Raw genomic sequence first — 19,989 nt, forward strand, 5'->3', positions numbered from 1 at the left:
GCTGCTGTGGCCTCGCAGCCCAGCGGGCGCCGGAGGGAGGCGCCCACCTGGGCAGACGCGCACTCACCGTTTTCCCGGGGCCGGAAGGAGGGCGAGAACTCTCTGGCAGTGATTCTGGCGACGCGTGCCTCCTCCTGGGCCTTCTGTGCTGCGGTGAGGGCCGCCTCAGCCTTGGCCCGGGAGTGGGAAGTCCTGGCAGGGGGAGGCAGGGCGGGCGGTCAGGGCGGCGGAAGCGTGGCGGAGGGTCGCCGGCTTCTGGATCTCATGCTTTCGTCTCTGCAGCCAACCAGCCGCCCAGCGGGTAGCCCGCCCGAGGGCCTGCTAGTGCCTCGGGGCACAGGGCACACCCTAGCGAGGGCGGGGCCTGGCCGAGGATGGACGTCTGCGCCCACAGGAGGGCTCTCAGCCCAGGCGAGCCCCAGGTCCTGTTGAAGGAGCTTCCCTCCCCCCGGGGTCCTGTCCACACGCCAGAGAACTAGACGCACAGCCGTCTCGTCTCTGAGCCTCCAGACACAAGCAGGAGCTTGATGCTGCTCTGCCCGGGAAGGAGGAGTTGGGGGGCAGCTGCGCCCAGCCCCACATGTGGGGTGAGCAAGTGGCTGGCCGGGCTCTGGAGCAGGAATGGGGCCGGCTAGATGCCCGGACCAGTCGGCTGTCTGAAGGTCCAAGGGCATAAGGAACAGAAGGCACCTTGCCCAGGCCCAGGGCGGACACCGGCTGGCCGTGCGGGACACCGTGTCAGAGCCGGACCTGCCTCCCAGGACAGCGCCAGCCCAGCAGTCGCTGGGCCGCCCAGTGCCTCTGCCCCCTGCCCTTCACATGGCCCGCTGGGGCCCTGGGGAAGGATGCCGGGGTGCAGGGCTGACATGCTGTGGCTGGTCCCTCTTGCCCGTCCCCGGCACCTGTGGAAGCTGCTGGCACGGGCCCCGTACTCGTGGAGGAGACTAGCACAGAGCCGAGAGCTTTCTCCAAGTCAGCCCGAAGTGTGGCCTCCAGATGCCGCGAGAAATCACGTCTGTGACCCATGGGCTCGCCCAGGGAGGAGGCCCCGCTCCCACTGGCACTTAACTCAGGGTGACTGCCCGACGGAGCAGACATGCTTCTCTGCGACTCGGTTTCCCCCCTTGGTCCCACGGATGCCAGCGGCACTGACCTCGTGTGTGGGGCCTTGAGTCGCTAAGCTCAGGCACGACCCGGGAGACTCCTCCGCACGCGCTGACAGCCCCGCCCCGCGGATGCCACCCCCAGCGAGGACGCTGCCTTGCGCCTGCTAGCAGGAGACCCCATGGTGTGTCCCTGCAGGCCCACACGAGACCCACCCCCTCGGTGGGACGGGGCTAGAGCTGCTGCCTCTTGCCAGCCCGGCGCCCTGGCTCCAGAGCGCCGCCTCCCAACCCCGGCGAGACCGACGTGCCACAGCCTGTCCCTGAGAGGGGCCGCGTATCACCAAGGACAGATCACGTGATAAGTGGTCGCCGCTGCCCGGGACCCTCCCTGCGCGCCAGGGGCTGCCAGGAGCCCCGGAGAAGCCACTTCCGCTCCTGCCTGCCCAGCCTCTGGGCTGCGGTCCCGGCCCCTGACGTCCCGTCCCAGCCGCGTCCACGGCCTTCACCAGACTGTGACCCGTGGCCTGAACAGACGCACAAGCGAGGCCCCGCCACCGGCCCAGCGAGGAGGGACGCCCCTCTCGGTGCGAGCCCAGACCGGCGCAGTGGTGGAGTGAGGCTCTGGGAAACGGTGCGGATTGCCCAGAATGCCCCGTGGGCTGGTGTGCTCTGCCGTGGTGACCCTGTTGTCAAGCGGTAACTCACGTGTCCAGCGGGTCACCCAGTTAACGCCCAGCGCAGTGGTTTCTGGAGTCTTCACGGCACGTACCCGCATGGCACTCCTTCTAGAACGGCTTCCGTGCCCCCGCCGTGCATCTCCAGTGACCCCCCCCTCCCGGCCCCGCCCTACAGCCCTCGGGCAGGCCTGCTCTGACTTCCCTGCCCAGCTGGTTCGCACTGAAGGTCACACACAGAGTCAGAAGTGTGCCGGTGGCCCACGCACGTTCCCAGGCCGCGCAGCAAGCGTTTCCAGCACCCGCAGGAGGCCCGGCGCCGGAGCAGCGCCTCCCCACTCCCACCTTGCCCCAGCGTGGGGGCTTCTCTGCTTCTCTGCGGCCACTGGGTATTGACCAAGCACCGGCCCTGGTTGCCGGCCTGGCTGCACGTGGCCGCTGCGACACTGGTGTCCCCGTCCTGGGACCGGCGGTACTCGGCTGGCCAGCACGCACATCTGGAGGGGACCCGAGCAGCCGACGACCACCCTAGCCCCCTGGACACCTTCACGCACCAGGTCTGGAAAGGCCCGTCCCTCAGCCACCCAGGGGGGGCGGCGAGCGGACGCAGGGTCCCGCACCCAGCGGGCTCGCTCACCAGCAGACCAGGTGAAGCGGACGCTGAGCAGGGTCTGACGCACGGCGTGCCGGAGGGCTCGGGCTCCCTGGGGGCCAGGCCGAGCCGGGGAACGTCATGGACGCCCTTCAGGGCACACGTGAGACACCGGCCTGGGGCTCAGGAGAGGGATGGCCAGGCTCTGGACCTGAAAGCTCCTTCTCTGCCTCACAGGGGACCCTCGATGCAGGCTGCTGGGGCCGTGCAGGGTGAGTTCAGGGAGAGCGACCCGAAGACCAGCATCGAGGGTCTGGCACAGGGCCCAGCGCTTCCGTCGTGGTTCCTTCTCCAAGTTCAGCTTGAATGGCTCAGGGCAGACCCCTCCCCGGGCACGAGGGAACGTGCCCGCTCACGACGGCTCACCCCTTCCTAATTACACCGCCAACCAGGTGGACGCGGGCCGGCGTGTACCCACAGCGCTCCCGACCCGGAGACGCGGGGCAGAGTGTGGCCACGCGAGGAGATGCCGCGAGGGTGAGGGGCGGCACGGGCCGCTGTCGGAGCAGAGCTCAGCCCTTTCGGAGCCACAGCCCAGCGGACTGGAGCGGACAAGGCTGCCCAGAGAATGGAGCTGCAGGAGGACACGCGTGAGGCTCGGTGTCGGTTAAAGCGGCGAGTTCGGGGTTCCTTGTCCCAAGGAGCAGCGTGAGCGTGCGTCTGTCCTATGGGCGCCCCCCCTCGCACGACCCCACCTGGGTCGCCCCAGCTGTCGGGCTGGAAGCATTTCTGCCCACGTGGCCCTGAGGGCGTGCGTGTCGACACGGGGGGCCACCCCTCCAGGGCCTGACAAATGGCTCGGCCACGGCAGCCTCTCCCACGGGGGGTCTCCCTTCTGTTTCTGTCCCAAACCCAGCAAACAAAGTCACTGGGTTCCCAACCCCCTTCCCCACCCCCGCCCTCCCCTGGGGAGACCCGGCTGCCGCCACGGAGAATCCGCACCTCACTGGTGGGGCCCGGGCCCCGGTGGACGGCGACAGCCAGGTCCCTGCCTTCAGACTGTGCCGTGGGCACCGCGGCCGTCCTCTAGGCCACAGGGTGGGGTACGGCCCCCTGATCCCACACGGACCCTCCCACGGCGGGCGGGCTCCCGGGAGCCGGGCGCACGCACCCTGGAGTGGCCGCTGTTCGGTTTCCACATCTTTGCTCCGTAAAACACCACAGACGTTAATTCACCAACATCGTACGTGTGTTTACATACACACGCTCACACACAGGGAAGGACGGTCTGTGCCAATCCTAAAATAAACCTGAATCAAGGAGAGCGTGTTTAATAGGGAAGGAAACCTCACGGCACCTCCCGAGGGCTGAATGGGACTCGCGGACTCTCCAGGGGAGGGGGTGGGGGGTGCCTGAGCCTGACAACCCGTGCGGGGACCCTGAGGCATGGCGGGCGGGAAGCCGCGGCCCCGGGCTCCCTCCCACACGTCAACCACGGCGGAAGCCCAGGACAGGACATAGGGTGACCTGCCCGTGTCCACCCCCTGTCCCCAGTTCCACCGCTGGCACTTGTGCTGGACCCTGTCCCCGGCCCGCCCCCACCTGCCCGGCTCTCTTGGCTGTCCCGGAAGTCTGCATTCCCAGTGCTCCCAGGTGATGCTGCCGGTGCTCCCGGGACCTCGCTCTGAGAACCCGCGCGCCAGAAGCTGGACGCCCTAGATGACCGCCTGACCTGGGCCCGCTGCCCCCGTGCCTGGCCGCTATTCTGCGTCCAGCCCTTCCTCCTGGATGGTCCCCACATTCTGTCCCCTCTGCACCTGATCCACAGCCGGCCAGCGGCCCACTGCCCTGCCCTGGATTGAGGGTGTCCTGCGCCCCAGCACCGTCCCAGCCCAGACCAGTGGGGGCGTGTGACCCAGTGCGGGCTCCCCCGCTCTTGGGTCTCCAGCCATGCCAGACCCTCCCCACCCAGTTCAGAATGTGGTTTGTTTCCCAGTCCGCTGTCCCTTGTTACTCCCTGAGGGCAGATCTCCTCAGTTACTATCTCGGGTCCCCATAGGGTGTCACCGCGGGGCACCCAGCTGTCACCAGCGCTGGTAACTGGAGAGCTAAAGTGGGCCTCGGTGGGGAACGAGGGGCCCTGGGGGAGGTCTTTGCTGGTGCACAGAGGTGGGCCGAGGGGGCCGTGCTACAGGGGCTCTCCCCTCGCCAGCCCTTGACCAGGGGTCAGGGGCCTTACACATCGCCACAGGACGCCTGCCTCGTGTTCCACAGGGGTTCAATGTCACATCCCGGACAGACGGGGACACTGAGGCACAGACATCTGGGCTTCCGCACACTTTGATGGTCTTGCCCGACGACCCTGGCTCCCCAGCTCAACACCGCACCACGAGTCTCTGAGAAGTGGCTCAGGCTGCCACCTTCCTAGCGCATCCGCTTTGGGAAGGGGCCTGGAGGGGATGCACGCCACCCCCAGCCCCAAATTCACATCCATGCAGAACCGATGAATGTGACCTCCTCCGGAAATATGGTCTTCGCAGGGGTCTTTAGTTCCCAGGAGGTCCTACTGGATTACAGGAATCCTACGTCCCATGAACGGAGCCCCATAAGGGGGGACACAGCTCATGGTACAGGAGGCCACGGGAGGATGGCAGAGGGATGGGGCCAGCAGATGCCAGAAGAGCCGGGACGGACCCTCCCCTCCAGCCTGTGGAGGGACACGGACATAGGACTCCGAGCTGGAGAGTAAATGTCCCTTGTTTTTGTCCTTGGCTAGCACTGCCCCAGGACAACGTCAGGCCAGGGGCAGGTCCTGGGGGTGCTACTGGAGGGCTGTGGCCAGAAGGGAGTGAGACACACACGTTCCTTGACCCACATGTGAGCTCGTCTTTCAGGAGGGGAGACGCCGCAGGCACCTTTAGGAAGGCTCCAAACGTGTCAGGTGCTAATGAGACCCTGAGCTGCCCAGTTCCTCCTCGCCCCTGGGGACCCCACAGGGACTCAGGTCTCGGTGCAGAGGACACCTCCCTGACACCAGGGCACCTGCCCCTCCCACTCGGGGCCATGTGCGGGACATCCCTGTGTGGACAGAGATGACACCAGCCTTGCCCCGGAGCCTGCACGGTGGAGCCCCCAGCTCCCGACAGGTGACCACGGACAGGTCACGTCGGAGATAGCACCCGGCCACTATCACTGCTGCCCGCGCCGTCTCTGCCACCACATACCACACGGGTCACCTTTGTATAAAGCAGGGCCTTTTAGCACGTCCCCAGAGCTGTGCGGCCGTCACTGTGAATTTGAATTCTTGACCATCTCCAGCTCCTCCAGACCCCCGACCCCGTCAGCGGTCACCCCCACCCGCCGACCCCTCCTCTCCTCTGCAGCCGCGCTCTACCTTCCGACTCGGGCCCCTTCCAGTGACCGGATCCGCAACACGCCAGCATCCGAGTCTAATGTCCGCCGCGCCGGGCCCAGGGAAGGACGAGCGTCTCTGGGGCAGGACCCGGAGCAAAGCTGGGGTCCAGGGATAAGCAACGTGGAATGATCACTTCACAGTCACGCCAGATCCCTCCTTCCCCAGGCCGCGTGCTGGCGCCCTGAGCCCCATTCCTATGAGCCCGCCGGCCACTAGTGGGTCTCCACAACCAGCCCCAGTCCGCGAACGGACACGCTAGGGGCTGGCCCGTGACAGCAGCGCGCGCTCTGTGGAGAATCCCGTTCCCGCACTTTCCCCCAGCACTCCTGTCCAAGTTGGGGCACCACTCAGGGTCCCCCCGTGTGTGCCACCGCCCAGGGTCTGGGGTTGTGGCCTCCAGTGCGTTCGGGCTCCGTGCACTGTCGCCTGTCCCCCGACCCCAGGCCCCAGCTGTCCTTGTGGCCCTACACAGAGAGGAGAGGGTGCGCTGGGCCCCCGGTGGCAGAGACCAGGCACGGACGATGGGGGGGTCCTGCATTTTTAAGGAGGGGCCTGACGTTGCCGAGCAGCCGCACAGTCCCACGTCCCCCGGCCTGCCACGTGCCCCGGGCTCGAGGCCTTGCCCCCCTCCCACTCACGGCCGTGTCCCCGGCGCTGGAGCACAGGGGTGGCCGGGTGGCGGCAGGAACGGACGGCCGTGGCACAGAGGCGGGCCCGTGGGGCGCCCGGGGAAGCAGGTCCGCTTCAGACGCTGTGCGACCGAGCTGCTCTCCTGCAGCCCCCCAGGCACGGCGGCCTCCCTCCCGGCGCGGGCGCGCAGCTTCTGTCTTTCTTGGGCCCGGGAGGCACTCAGCCCCACAGAGGCCATGTGCGTAGGCTAAGGGCTGAGTGGTGTCCCCAGGAGACGCACTGGGTCCTAACCCAGGAACCAGTGCGTGTGACCACGTTCGGGCGGAAGTGGCTGTCGGCGTGCCCCCGCCCAGGGAGTGGGCACTGGGGCACAGACACACGCCCGGGAGAGTGGCCTCAGGAGGAGCCGAGCTGCCCACACGGCCCTGAGGTGTCCGCCCCCGGGACCCGAGGCGAAACGGTCTGCTTGGCTGCCCCTGGCCGTGGCGCTCGGGGACACCGCCGGAGCTGACACGGCGTGTGGCTTCTTCCCACGCGCGAGCCCCTGCTGTGCCCCAGCTCTTCTTTGTCAGATTTCGCTGGTCCCCAAGTCACACTCGGGCCTTTGGTTTGAGCCAGGCCCACCGGTCCAGGGGCCCAGGGACGCACATCATGGGGAAGGGGGCTGCGGCCGCGAGTCAGCCCTTGTCCCCGGCTGCCCCAGGCCCCGAGCTGGGGGAGCAGGCCCCGGGCAGGCCCGCAGACCCCTAGGCCCAGAGCTGACCCTACCTACTACCAGGGGTTGGGCCACCCACGAGGTGGGCAGGGAGGGGGTGTCAGAAAGAGCTGCCCTGGTTGCGGCAGACAGCGAGGCCCCGGTTCCTGGCTCTGGCGATCCTGGGCTGGGTCCCAGGGCCTGTCCTCCTGTTTGCAACCAGAACATCCCTTCTAGCCAGAACCCTGAGGCTGATTTCGGGGAGCACACGGGCACCCATGCTGAGGGCAGTCCCAGAAACCGGATGAGTCCTCGGCTGGAGGCCGCTCCCACATGCCCTCCAGCGTGGACAACACTCGGTGCTCTCTGCGTCCCTTCCAGGGTCTCCGGCCACAGCCCGGGAACCCGCTCTCTCTGTCCCCAGCCACCCTGGGCCGCCACCCATCAGCTGACAAACTGAGAACCGTGAGCCGTCCCTGCCGCTGTGCCCAGCCCGATGGCCCTGACCGCATCTCAGATAGCACACTGAGGGACCACTCGCGCCCCCCACCCCGGACCCGTCCCCACCCGAAAGGGACAGGCCCGTGGGAGGATGAGCCGCCTGCCATGAGGTCCCAGGACCTGCCGCCTGTCACTGGGGGCCACAGAAGGGCCAATTCTCAGGCCCACCAAGCCCTGCCGACTCAGGGGTGCTCCCCCCGACTGCAGCCCTGATGAGGCCACCTGTGGGGGCATGGGAGGAGCCAGCACCCCTGGGCCCCAAAGCCAGCGGGGCCGGAGGCTTCTCAGAGACAGAGAATACAAGATGCCTGTGAGCGTGTGTGGTCAGGGCCCTCCCAGCTGAGACTCACGGTTCCTGGGACCTGCCCCCGGGGCAGAGGTGCAGCGGGGGCCCCAGCGGGGGAAGTGAAGGCAGGCGCCCCGCCCGGGCGGAAGGCTGGGGGCGCTCGTGCAGGCAGGGGCCGTGGCGGGACCCAATCCCCGGATGGAGCTGAGCCACCAGGTTGCTGTAGGAGTCTCTGCTTCCCCGGGGAGGGAGTGGGGCTGCCGCGGGTGGGCCCTGCGCTTCCCCAGGCCGGCCAGGCGCTCTGTCCAGGCAGGGCTGCTGAACACTGCTGGGGGGACAGTCCCGCAGGCCTGGGGCTCTTCGGAGAGCTGGGTGCCTGACCCAGGGCCCCTGGCGTGCACCCGAGGGGACAGGTCACCATGGGCCTTCTGCGTTTGTTCTACACGCCGTGTCGTCACGTCCTGTGGACAGCCGGCCAGGAAGCCAGAGAACGTTCCAGAGCAAACACAGCAGCAGGCTTCTCTTTCCCATCATGTCTCTCCCTACCCCCATTTTTTCCTATTAAAAATTCTCGAAGAAAGAAAAACACCCCAAGCTAAGGAAGGACATGCTGCCCCGTGCGCCGGTGGGGTCGAGGGAGGCTGAGTCACAAAGGCAGGACGCCAGCAGGGGTCACAGAGGCGCCATCACAGAGGGACAGTCAGCCGCCAGCACTCTGCACACCAGCCCAGAAACGGCCAGTGCCTGATGCGGAGACTGTGCCCGGGGGAGCTTGGGGCCGTGCCAGTGTCCCAGGGCCACAGTAACGACAAAACCGTGTGCTCTCCCAGCTCTGGGGGCTGAAAGCCATGATCGTGGGGCTGGGCTCCCAGAGGGCTCCAAGGAGGAGCAGCCCCCACCAGCCCCCACCAGGCCCCCCACCAGGCCCCCACCAGTCACCGCTGTCCCCTGTGCTCCTTGGCTGGCACACATGCCACCCTGATCTCTGTGTCCGGCTTCCCTGTCTCTCCCTTTCTCGTCGCTACATGTAGGCCCACGTCATCTGGGAGGACCTCATCTCCAGGTCCTCAGTGACACGCTACCTCCTTCCAGAAAAGGCCAGTCTGAGGCTGCGCTGGACAGGTCTTCTGAGGTCCAGCGCCCCACCTGCGACAGGGCGTGAGGGCTCTGCCCGTCAGGACCCTCCGTCCCCGGCCAGATTCACCCCAGGAAGTGGCCCTGACCCCCCCCTCCACAAACAGCCCCCACCTTTCCTAGGATCACGTTCTAGGATCAGGAACCACGGGGGGCAGTGCGCCACCCCCCATGATGTCATCTGGGCCCGGTCGGGCCTCTGTGAGCCTCCGTTTACTGCAGAGCGGGTACACTAGGGTCCCGGCAAGGGGGTCTCTCCGGAGCGGGAGGAGCGACGGCGCACACCGCACCCAGCCTGCCGCTTCCCGTTAGTGGCGATTTCGTGAGCTTCATTTCTGAGCAGCTCTATCGAGATACAGTTCGTAGACCGCAATGCCCTCCTGTTTGAAGGGAACCCATCCGTGTGTTTAGTGAGCGTGGAGCTGTGAAGCCGTCACCATAAGCTAATTTTATAACCTCGCCCCTACGAGAAAGCTTAGGCCCGTCAGCGCTCGCTCGCGGCCCCTCCCACCCCAGCTCCGGCACCTGCTCCGCGGCTCTGGCTTTGGTGGCTGTGTCGAAAGTGCTTCTTGCAGGCAGAAGCCGAGGGGCGAGGGCTGGGGCCGTGGTGCCACCTTGGAGAGCCTCCCCACCCTGCTGTCCCACAGCACCCTGGTCGCCTCCCACCTGGCATCATCAGAGGTCCTGTTTGAGGTCAAAGCAATTCTTAGCCATAAAAGCAGACAAAATTCTAGAAAACCACCCTCCCGAAGGGCTCAGAAGGCAGAAGGGGGGTTAACACTCACCCCAGACACAGAAGCACCCTGCAGCAGCGTGGGTCAGAGAGCCACCAGCCACCCCACCAGGCGCACTCATGGGCCAAATGCTGGTAGTGGGGACTCAAAGCACGAGGAGGGTCCCGCCTTGAGGAGGTGGCACGTCTGACGGTGGATGGCTAATGTATTAACAGTGGCTGGGGAGGGGGCACGGGCATCCTTGGGGTGGATATGGGCATCCCTGAGCTGGAGGCGAGGAGGGGTTGGCCAGGCGAAGAGTTCCGAGACAAAGGGAGAGCGAGTGCAAAGGCCCAAGGGCAGGGAGCGAGCAGCGACAGCACATCAGAAAACAGGGAGGTGAGGCGGGAGGCAGCAGCCTCTGCCATGGAGGGGGAGAGGGGGCAACGGAAACAGCTCTCAAGCCTGCGGGTCTGAAACCCTCGGCGTCAGGCTTTGTGGCTGGATATACACATTTCTAAATTTACAAAAACAAGATGGATTCTTTAAGCAATCATTTCCCAGTGTAGACAGTGAATGTAAGTCTCCCCTCCTGACTGCGCAGCTCGTCAGTGTCCCCCAGAAGACCACGGCCAGTCCTGCGGGCTCTCGTTCACCTCAAGGTCCACGTCCTCAAAGGCGCGTGTCTCGTCTCCGGATCCTCAACGGCACCAGCGTCTACGCAAGTTTCCCCCTCGTGGTGTTTGCCCCAGCGCGTCCCGGACCGTGTGCAGCTCCCGCGCATGCAGACCTTGGACCCAGATGTCCGCACTCCGCGCGCAGCTCTGCCTCTCGCCTTTCTGCCGTTGGGTTGTTTTTTTTTTTTTTTTTACCCCAACGCTGTGTCTTGGAGGTTGTCCCACACCAGCAAACACAGAGCTTGCTTGTTCCTTTTAATGGATTTTTGTTTCCCCGAAATAAACCGCGCCTGGCCCGCCGATGGGCCCGGAGGCCGTTCTCGGCTGTTTTCACGCGCCACTGTCCTGCCGTCTGCTTCGCACACACACACATCTGTCTTCGAGGCGGCCTGTCTGCGCACATCTGCTCTAGTCCGGTGATGGTCCGTGTTTGAAAAAACCTCCCCAAGCGGACAGTGATTCAACCTCGTTCTAATCTGCAGTTTTGTTACTGAGAGCGAGGCTGGGTTTCTCCTCCTTCACGAAGACAGAGGGAGGCCGTCCCCCATTTCACAGGCGGGAACACTGAGGCTCCTGCAGGGAGGTCCCCCCACCCCGGGGCTCGCTGGCCCCCTGCAGGGGGACACGCTGCCAGAATGCCTTGGCGCGGGGGGAGGGGGGGGGCTTGTCGCGGTTGCCATGGCAACCCCCAGGCGCCTCTTCTCTCCTAGGGAGCTGTTCTCCAGCATCACTGCCCTTCTCCCCACTGCCTCGCCGCCCCCCGGCCGTGGTCTATGTTTAGACCAAGCGCCCCCTCTTCTCCTCCCGCACCCCACACCCGAGCCCCCGCACACCAGGAATAGCGTGCAAACCGCCACCCTGCGAGTAGCCTACATCCCCACTGAGCAAGTGGAAAGATGGCTAATTCGGGCCCTGCGGTTCCACTGCAGGACGGGCCACCTCTGCCTGTGACCATCGGTGCTGGATGGGGCCGGGGCACAGGGGGGGCATCAGTGTGGGTGGGGGGGCCGGGGGATGTGAGGGCAGGGAGATGGGGGGCTGGGGGTGGGGGGATAGGGGCCAGAGCTGGGGGAGCAGGGAGCTGGGGAGGCGGGGGGGGGCAGGGGGTGGGGGGCTGGGCACGGGCATATCCCGAACACATGAAGAGCTAACACACGTGGTGAGGTCGTCCTTCCTCCTCAGGCACAGAAGGCCAGGCTGGGAGGAGCCTCCCCCCCCAGACCAGATTTACCCTTCTCCAGCTGGAGAAGCTCATGCCTGGTCCCCTGTGGTTTGCCTACCTAAGGCCCTGCCCAAAACCCGCTCTTTGAAATAACGCTTGGGCATGTTTCGTTAGCAAAGGAGCCCGTTTGGCCATGACGTCTGGGCCGGGCCCAGGACCACTGGCCTCAGCGGGTCGGGAGGAAGGGCGCGCTCCCCAGGAACCCTGGCCAGCAGCACCGCGGTGTGGGGGCCCAGCTCGGTGCGGTCTGGGACCACGTGCGGCGTCCAGCAGGGACAAGTCAACAGGGCAGCAAAGGGGATCATGCCCAGACGTCCCTGCTGGGGGCCCGTGCGGTCACTCTACCCTCCTGGGGTCTGCACTCCGGCCTCCAATGGACTGGCGAGCGGGAAGGCAAGGCTCCTTGCTCCAATGTGCCACTGTCTGATGGGGAAAAAGGGGCACCTGCCATGGGGCCCCCAAACGTGCTGTGACCCCATTGGCTCACGGTGACCCCGAGTGCACAGGGCCCCCAAGGGCAGTGGTGGAACGTGGGCTCCCTCACCCACACGACCTGGTCACCACCAAGGGGTCGGGGCTGGCAGCCAAGCCCCTGTCCCACGGGAGCCGAGGTTCCAAGACTGTGACTTGTGGTTCCCTCAGGCCACATTTACATGACACGGCTGCGGAGGCTGGAATTTCAAGATGGGCAGCCAGGCCCTGAGCCCCCAGGGCAGGGCCCCTGTGGGCATGGGGCTGCAAGGGCACCGTCCTCATGCCCCAAACCCACCCCGATGACCGTCTCGCTGCCCTCTGGTGATGTCATGCTGTCTCCGACTCACGAAGGGCCAGGATTCACCCCCCCGGGCCCCTCCATCTCTGAGCAGGCGGTTCTCCTGGCAAGTCCCTCCCACCTGATCCCCCTCCCAGGCTGGGGCAGGTCCCCGCCCACTCCCCACCCCGCTTAGAAGCTCCCAGACCCTCGGAAGCTCTCGGTAGCTCTCCCCGGCTCTCCCCTCCTAGCTCGTATCCCCAGTTAGTGCAGCAGGAGACCGTGGGTCTCATCCGGCACAAGTGCAGGTGCTGGCACGGGGAGGCCAACACGGACACTTGTCAAACCCACCAATGAGTTCATCTCTGCGCTTTCCCAGGAACATCTCCGTCCCTCAGCTTCTCGGGAGCGGGACTGGGACCGTCCAGGAGCAGGCGGTCTGGTGCATGGTGGGCACCCGCGAGATACCCATGCCCGGAAGGGAGGACGGAACAGCACAGCCAAAGGCAGGACAGAGGCTGATGGGCGCTCACTGTGCTTGCCCTTTGCATGACAGACACTTGTCTGGGATCCACCCACGCGGGTCCTGGCATCCAGCATCGCACTGCTCACACGGCACAATCAACACGCTTGTTGACAGAATACGTAAGGCCCGGCCAGGCCCGCGGGGATCCCTGGAGGCAGGGACACCCATTGGGGCCATGCTCTGGCCTCCCACCTGTACCCCTGTGGGTCTCCCCCATGGGTCTCCCCCGTGGGCCAGCTGCTCCCAGCAGCTCATCAACAGGACAAATGAAGGCAAAGGCCATTTACAGCCCGGCCCTCCCGCGGCCTCCATCCCTGCATGCGGGCCCCCACCCATGCCCGTCCAGACCGTCGTCAGCCCCGAATCCTTCCTGTGGGGGGTACACTGGTCTCGGTCAGGGCCTCGGGCTTCTAGCAAGCAGCTGCCAGGGGCATGGGCCTGGCGTCCACTGATACAGCACCACAGAATGCTCCCCATGTCCGTGACCCCGTCCCTGGAAGGGCAGAGAGCTCTGGAGCCTGGCACATGGGCTGGCCCAGCGGCAGCCCCAGGCAGCCCCGGAGGAGGCTGGGTTCCACGTGCAGCCGGACGCAGAACACGGGGGATCCCAGAAGTCGGCACACACGGCCTGCAGCGAGCCCAGCCTGGTCTCCCCTCCCCACACATTGGGTGGTGCTCAGACACCCGCCACTTGGCCCCAGCACAACCCCACCCCTGGAGCCAGCCAGAGCTCTCACCCCAGGCTGCATTCCGCTAGCTCCCTGCCCTTTCCACATGGCCCCCATCTAGGCTCCTGCTGTGTGATCACCCCATGTTATAGAAAAGGACCCCAAAACACAGAATGTTAGGCAACCTGCCCGAGGGAGCAGGCGAGTGGCCCAGGGGCCTGCTCTTCTCCACCACGATGGGGCACCAGTCCCAGCACAAGCATGAGCCCCAAGGGACCCAGCTCCCCCCTTTCTTCAGCCCTCCCCGAGTCAGGCAAGGAACAGATCTGACACCTGTGGGCGCTCAGCCTGACCAGCCCACCCGGCCAGCAGGGGCATCACGGGTCCCAAACCCGTCTCCCACGGACACGGTAGGATCCCCTGCAGGGGTAGAGGGGAGCCAAGACCCGGGCCGTGCCGCTGTGGGGGCCCAGGCAGACCCTCCGCTGCACCCCCCACCCCCACCTGGCCCGAGACAGCAGTGTCTGCAGCGCGCCGCGGCTCCCCGGCCCACCCTGGAAGCTGGGAAAGGCTTCTGTGCACGTCTCTGGATAACCTCCCTGGACACAGGGGGATCGAGGACACGTTTGTGAAGGGTCTGGGGCCCCCTGGAGACCGGGTCCGGCCATGTGCAAGGAGCGAGCTGGATGGAGGAGCTCGGCCGAGCACGGCATCCGGCGGGTAGGAGGGGTGCGGGGGCTCCGCGGCCAGGGTCCCTGCCTTGTGGTGGAGAAGGGCGGGGAGGGGCCCCCAGAGCCCAGTTTCTTGGTCTGCAGTGGGGAGAGCCTGATGGGCCGGCCACAAAAGACCCCTCAGTGGCCGATCATCGAGCCAACCGGACAGGGAAGTGGGGAATAGGCCCCGCCAGGCTGCGAGCGTCGCCGGCCCCGATCAGCAGCCGTGACTGCCCCAGACACACAGGGCAGGGCAGCGGGTCCTCCCGCCGCACAGCAGGGGAAGCCGTCTGCTGGGAGGCAGGTCTGGCCTGTCCGGGCGCGCTCCGCACAGAGGGAACCCTCCCCGGCCCTCCCACGCCGCGAGATGTTGTCTTTTCCTCCACCGGCATCTGCGGCAACACCGTTCAGGCAGCAAAGTCGGGGGGTCTGGGGTGGGGACACCAGGAGGACTTCCCGGAGGAAGCGCGGCTGACGAGGCACAGGCTGGTGCTGCGGGAGCAGAGGCGGCCTGGGTGCTTGGCTCGGGTGCGGTACAAGAAAGGGGAGCCCCAAAGCAAAAGTGACCCTCGGGGACCGGGCAGGGGTCTGCTGCTCCGGCCAGGGGCGGACGTAGCCCATGGCCTCGAGAGAGGAGTACAGCTCGCCTTCTGAGGGGCTGTGGAAGAAAGGGGGCGTCCTCTGGACCCGAGACCCCAGAGCTGGCAAAGCTCGAGACCCTTCCCTCCAGGCCCTGTCCAGAAGGCGTGGACCCGACCAAGGGGCCCTCCGTGGGTCAGTGTCCAACCTCCGCACCTGTGGAGCTCCGAGAGGGTGGTGCCTCGGCCAAGACCACCAGCTGTCACCAGGCAGAACCCGGGCCAGGCTTTCCGGGGCCAGGCCCCGCCTGCGATTCCGTCCTGTGCCCCCCCGTGACCACAAGACGGATCAGCACACCCTGACCCCAGCCTTGGGGGAGCACCCTTCCTTCCTTCTTTGCTGGGGTTTGGGGAGTGGTGGACAGGGGATCGAGAGGAGGCCTTTAGATCAGATGTGACCTCTCCTCTGCCCAAACTCGGAGGGTGGGCCCTGGGCAGCACGCCACCACTGTGGGTCAAGGGCTAACCCCGTTTGGGAAGACGGTCTTTGCAGACACCGTTACATTAAGGGTGTCGAGATCAAAGACTATCCTGGGCTACGGGGTAGGGTCCAAATGCCATCATGAGTGTCCTTAGAAGAGGGGACAGAGGGGAAGGACGCACATGGCCTCAGAGGCGAGGGTTGGAGGGAGGGGCCAGCAGCCACGAATGCCTGGGGAGGGGCTGCATTTGGCACTCCGGCCCCTAGTGCCCCACCGCGGGGCCCAAGGGGACAGAGACACTCACGCAGCTGTCATGGGCACCCAAGGGCTGTCGCCAGGCCTCCTGGGCTCAGTCCCAGCCAAGCCGAGCTGTCGGGGGTCCCAGTCCCCTTGGCCTCCATTGCCCTATCTGCAGAATGGTAATACGCTTCCTGCTTTCCCAGGGTCACTGTGACAGGCAGGGGAGGGTCACCGCAGGGGAGGGTCACCACGGGGCAGGCTCTTTTGAATGGCGCACACGGGCATCCCAGGGTTACGCCTGCCAGTTCTGCACCCACGCGGCAGGCGGCAAGGCGGGCAGCCCAGCAGCCGGGGCCGGGCTCAGCTGTGTGATCCGACTTCAGAGTGGAGGCTGGAGTCATGGGGACCCACGCTCCAGCTGGGGTCAGAACATTCTAGAGAACGAAAGTGGCCACATCCAAGGAGGGGACATGGCCTCCCAGGTGCCAGCCGGGCTCGGGGGGACGAGGGGGAGCGGGACGCAAGGCGGACGGGAGGAGGGTGGTGGCGTTAGGGTCAGCCGAGCTGCGGGGACAAGCGCCCCATGCCCACCCCCAGCTCCTGCAGCCGGGACTCTCGGACCACTGGCCTGCGGGGAAGGGGTGGACAGCACCGGTGAGGTGAGGCAGACCCCACAATGCCGCCGGGCTCACGGGAGACCGTGCCCAGGGAACCCCGGCATCTGCGGGCTGCTGTGTCCCATGGGCCCCGCCCTGGGACAGGCCTACTGGGGAGACACCAAGGCCTCTGTCAGCCCCTTCTGGGTCGCCCCCTGAAGCCAGCCCCTGAGAGAAAAGAGCAGATCCCCAGGCAGCCAATGCTCAGGCCCCGGGTGCCCACCCTGGGGAAGAGAGTTCTAATGGGGCACACGGCAGGGGGCTAGACGGGCAGGGCTCGGGGCCGGGGAGCAGCAGGCTGCTAGCTCAGGGCCTCAGTTTCCCCCGTGTGCCACCTGGACCATGACGCCCATCTCACTAGCATGACGGGAGTGAGGGCGTGTGGCCGAGCCTGAGGCTTGACGGCTCTGGGGCCCTTCTGTCCTGCCAGCAGCCTCCCCGGGAGTCGCTCGCTCAGCGACCACCATGCATCCTCGAGGCGGCTCCCCGGGGCACGGGCCTGTCCAGCTGCAGAGACCGTGGCACCTGTGAACCACCTGTGAACCACCTGCGGGACCAGGGTCCCACCCGCCTTCACCAGGGAGCTGGCTCCTCTCCCTTGCGCCCTCCGGTGGCGGCACACGGCCGGACACCCGGGGGCAGGAGGGGAAGGAGGCCCGGGCCTAAGGCTGCGCACCTGCGTGTCTGTGTCCTCATCCGAGGAGTGGGACGGTGACGGCACGGAGGAGTGACACATCCCCGTGCCCTGAGACAGGGCAAGTGCCCGGCACAGCTGAGACGACAGTCAGCAGACCGGCAGGGGCTGCACAGCCAGGGCCGGGGGTGGGACCTGGCCCCAGGAGCGGATGCAGGTCTGTGTGGAGCGGGACCCGCCTGTGGGTGACCCTCTGCCAGGACCGCCCTCCCGTCAGCACCATGGAGCTGGGCCTGCACCCCTCAGAGTGGCCCGGGAAGCACCTGACCTTGTGTCCAGAAATTTAAATATTCGTAAAAATGTTCCTTCGTTACACGTATTAACTGAAACAGCAGAGTCTGCAGGAAATCAACAGGTCAGCAGAGACTACTGTCCCGAAGAGGCCCCCGGGAGAGGCCAGGGGTGTGGGGGTCTCCCCACAGATGGCCCGAACCCCACTTTGGTTGGTCTCCTCACGAGCCACCCGGGGAGGCCCAGCGATTCCATCAGCTCTGCGGGTGTAGGGGGACTGGGTGCCATGGTCCTCGCCTCACCTCGCCTGCCCCCGATCCCTGCTGCCCTCAGGGCTGTGGAGCAAGCGGGGTTCAGGCCCCCGGAGAGGCAATAGCTTGAAGCTCTAAATTCTTCACCTAGTGTGGTCAGCGCTAGGACACGGCTCACAGGTTCCTACAAATCACCCTGCCACGCGGGATCCCAGGACACAAACCTCAGGGGTCGCGGGGAAAAGCCAACACTCACCAGCAACGGGGGCCCGATGGGACGGCAGCCCGGCTTCGTCTGCGCTCGGGGCTCCAGTGTGTAAGGACGGCACTAACCACAGCCCGGCTCGCCGGGATCGCAGGGATCGCAGGGCACGCAAGGCGTGAGGGCGACCGCCGCGGGGGGCTAAGGGGGGCAGCTCTCAGGCTCGGGGAGCGCCCTGTCCCCACGCAGGTCCGCGGCTGCCTGTCTGCCCGTGTCTCTGGAGCAAACTTGCCGACAGAACTTGCCCTACAATTACATCATCAAGAAAGCCACCCGTCCCGACACCTGGTCTGCCGACTGCGTCACACCTCCCCTTGTGGTCCCCCATTCCCAGCGCACAATGTGTCAGCGAGGCCGTGAGCGCCGCCGTGAGCTGGGCCAGGAGCTCAGCATGCCAGATTCTGCGGGGCCCTGACATTGTCGCAAGGGGCCTGTGCTCGTCCTCTGTGGGCAGAGCAGAGCTGCCCCAGGTCACAGGGCAGGACTTCCAAGGAGACTGGAGAAGGCCGTTGGGGCCTTGGGTGGCAGGTGATTAGGACCTGAGCAACACTTTTATTTAGGGGCAAATGAGGAAGAAGCAGCCAGCCAACCCTGGGAGACTGTGGCTCTCACCCCAAACCTTCAGCAAGACTCAGCGGACTCGCGGCCATGACCCAGGACTGACCGTGGAGGCACCAAGGCTCCCTTTCCTCCTGCTCCGAGCACCTGATAAGATCCGGACCCGTAACAGCCCAAACACAAGCCAGGACACCAGTGCCCACGTCTACCAAAACCAGCCACCACCCAGACCCGTTAGCAGACGGTCCCAGGAAATCAGACACGAGCCCAGCAAAATCAGGAGATGGGGAGAATCCAGCTGTCCTCTTGGTTTTGGGGCTGCCCAGCGTCTGCTGCTAACAGAAACGACAGGCCTGCTGGTTCTCAGGCTCCCCCGAGTTGGCAGGGCGGCCACCAGGCCAGGCACCACCACGGCACACTCCTCCCAGCAGGGCTCTGCCGTCCCAGCGATGCGGGGAAGCTGGGCCAGCAGCTTCCAAGCCGCAGACTCAGCCGCAGCAGAGTTCCCTGTGCCCACGGGAGGCAGGCAGGGCCTGGGGCCCCTCTCAGGACGGCTGGTGATACATGAGTACAGCTTGTGCGGCCACCGAGACCGATTATTTGGAAATGTTATTTACAAACCACATCTGAGAGCCAGGCACGTGCCATGCTTCTCAGTGGACACGTGAAACGAGCCACGGTCATGGCCCACACTGCCCCAGACAGTGGTGCTGCTTCATGGCCCGATGCTCCCACCACCGGGGCCAGAACGCCCAGCTGGGAAAACACCAAGCTTCATGGAGACTAGTGCAAAGGCAGATGTGATCCTGTCCCATCCAGCTGCTCGTGAGCCCTGGACGCCGACCCTGCTCTGACCGCTGGCGGGCTGGGGCACTCTGGGGGTGAGGGACACATTCCCTAGCCCTTACCACAGCCTGCCCCCCCGAAGGCCAGGCCACGCTCGGGGCCGAGGCCTCGCTCCCTCCAACGAGAAGCTACCATCACCCACAGGTCCTGACGGCGGGCCCAGGCCCCAAGACGTCCATTCCCTACTCCCTGGAACCTGGGGGTGTCTCCTCACACAGCGAAATGGTCCCTGCAGATGTGGTTTACTTTGGGATCTGGAGGTGGGAGGATTTTCTGGACTTCCCAGGGGGACTACCTGTCTCCACAAGGTCCCTGGCAGACAAGAGTGAGAGGAGGGACCAGGGCAGCAGAGGTCGGAGAGCAAGCAGGGTGACCAAGCTGAGGCTGAGCTGTTTTACTGCGAGGGCCGCGGCAGGGCCATGAGCCACAGAAGGCAGCACCTCCAGACGCCAGGAAAGGCAGAGAAGGGATGCTCCCAGCAGCTCCACAAGGAACCAGCCCGGCTCACGGCTGATTTAGGCTTCAGATCTCCGGAACCACAAGATAACAAACGTGTAGTTTGAAGCCACTGACCTTTCCGTCTGTTGCAACAGCCATAGGCCGCCATAGGAGGACCCAGAGCGTCCGGAGCTGCGGCCCCGCTGCGGGCAGGGGCCCGAGGACCCCCCAGCTCCCATCTCCTGCTCCGTGCCTGGCACTGTTCTAAGCCCTGCCAGGCCAGTGCTGCTGTTGTCCCGTTTGACAGATGGGAAAGCCAAGGCTCAGAGAAGCGAGGACGGGTTGCACAAGATCCCACAGATGTGTCCCAGGAGGACACAGGAACCCCCAGATATGTCCCTCCAGCTTCGTGTGGGCTGTTCACTCAGTACCCAGGACGCCGCATGGGGCA

General features: G+C 65.7%; 1 protein-coding gene across 2 annotated transcripts in view; it reads right to left on the minus strand.

The window, feature by feature from the left end:
- Positions 1 to 19,989, minus strand: part of JPH3 (junctophilin 3) — a 73,582-nt gene that overhangs the window by 4,642 nt on the left and 48,951 nt on the right. For both annotated transcript variants that reach the window (XM_032853792.1, XM_032853793.1), the window contains exon 3: positions 68 to 192. In XM_032853792.1, the coding sequence (XP_032709683.1) occupies positions 68 to 192 (125 nt within the window). The remainder of the gene's footprint in view (positions 1 to 67; positions 193 to 19,989) is intronic.

The sequence above is a fragment of the Lontra canadensis genome, unplaced genomic scaffold, assembly GCF_010015895.1.
Source record: "Lontra canadensis isolate GAN:19392208 unplaced genomic scaffold, GSC_riverotter_1.0 scaffold8, whole genome shotgun sequence".
Lineage (NCBI taxonomy): Eukaryota > Metazoa > Chordata > Mammalia > Carnivora > Mustelidae > Lontra > Lontra canadensis.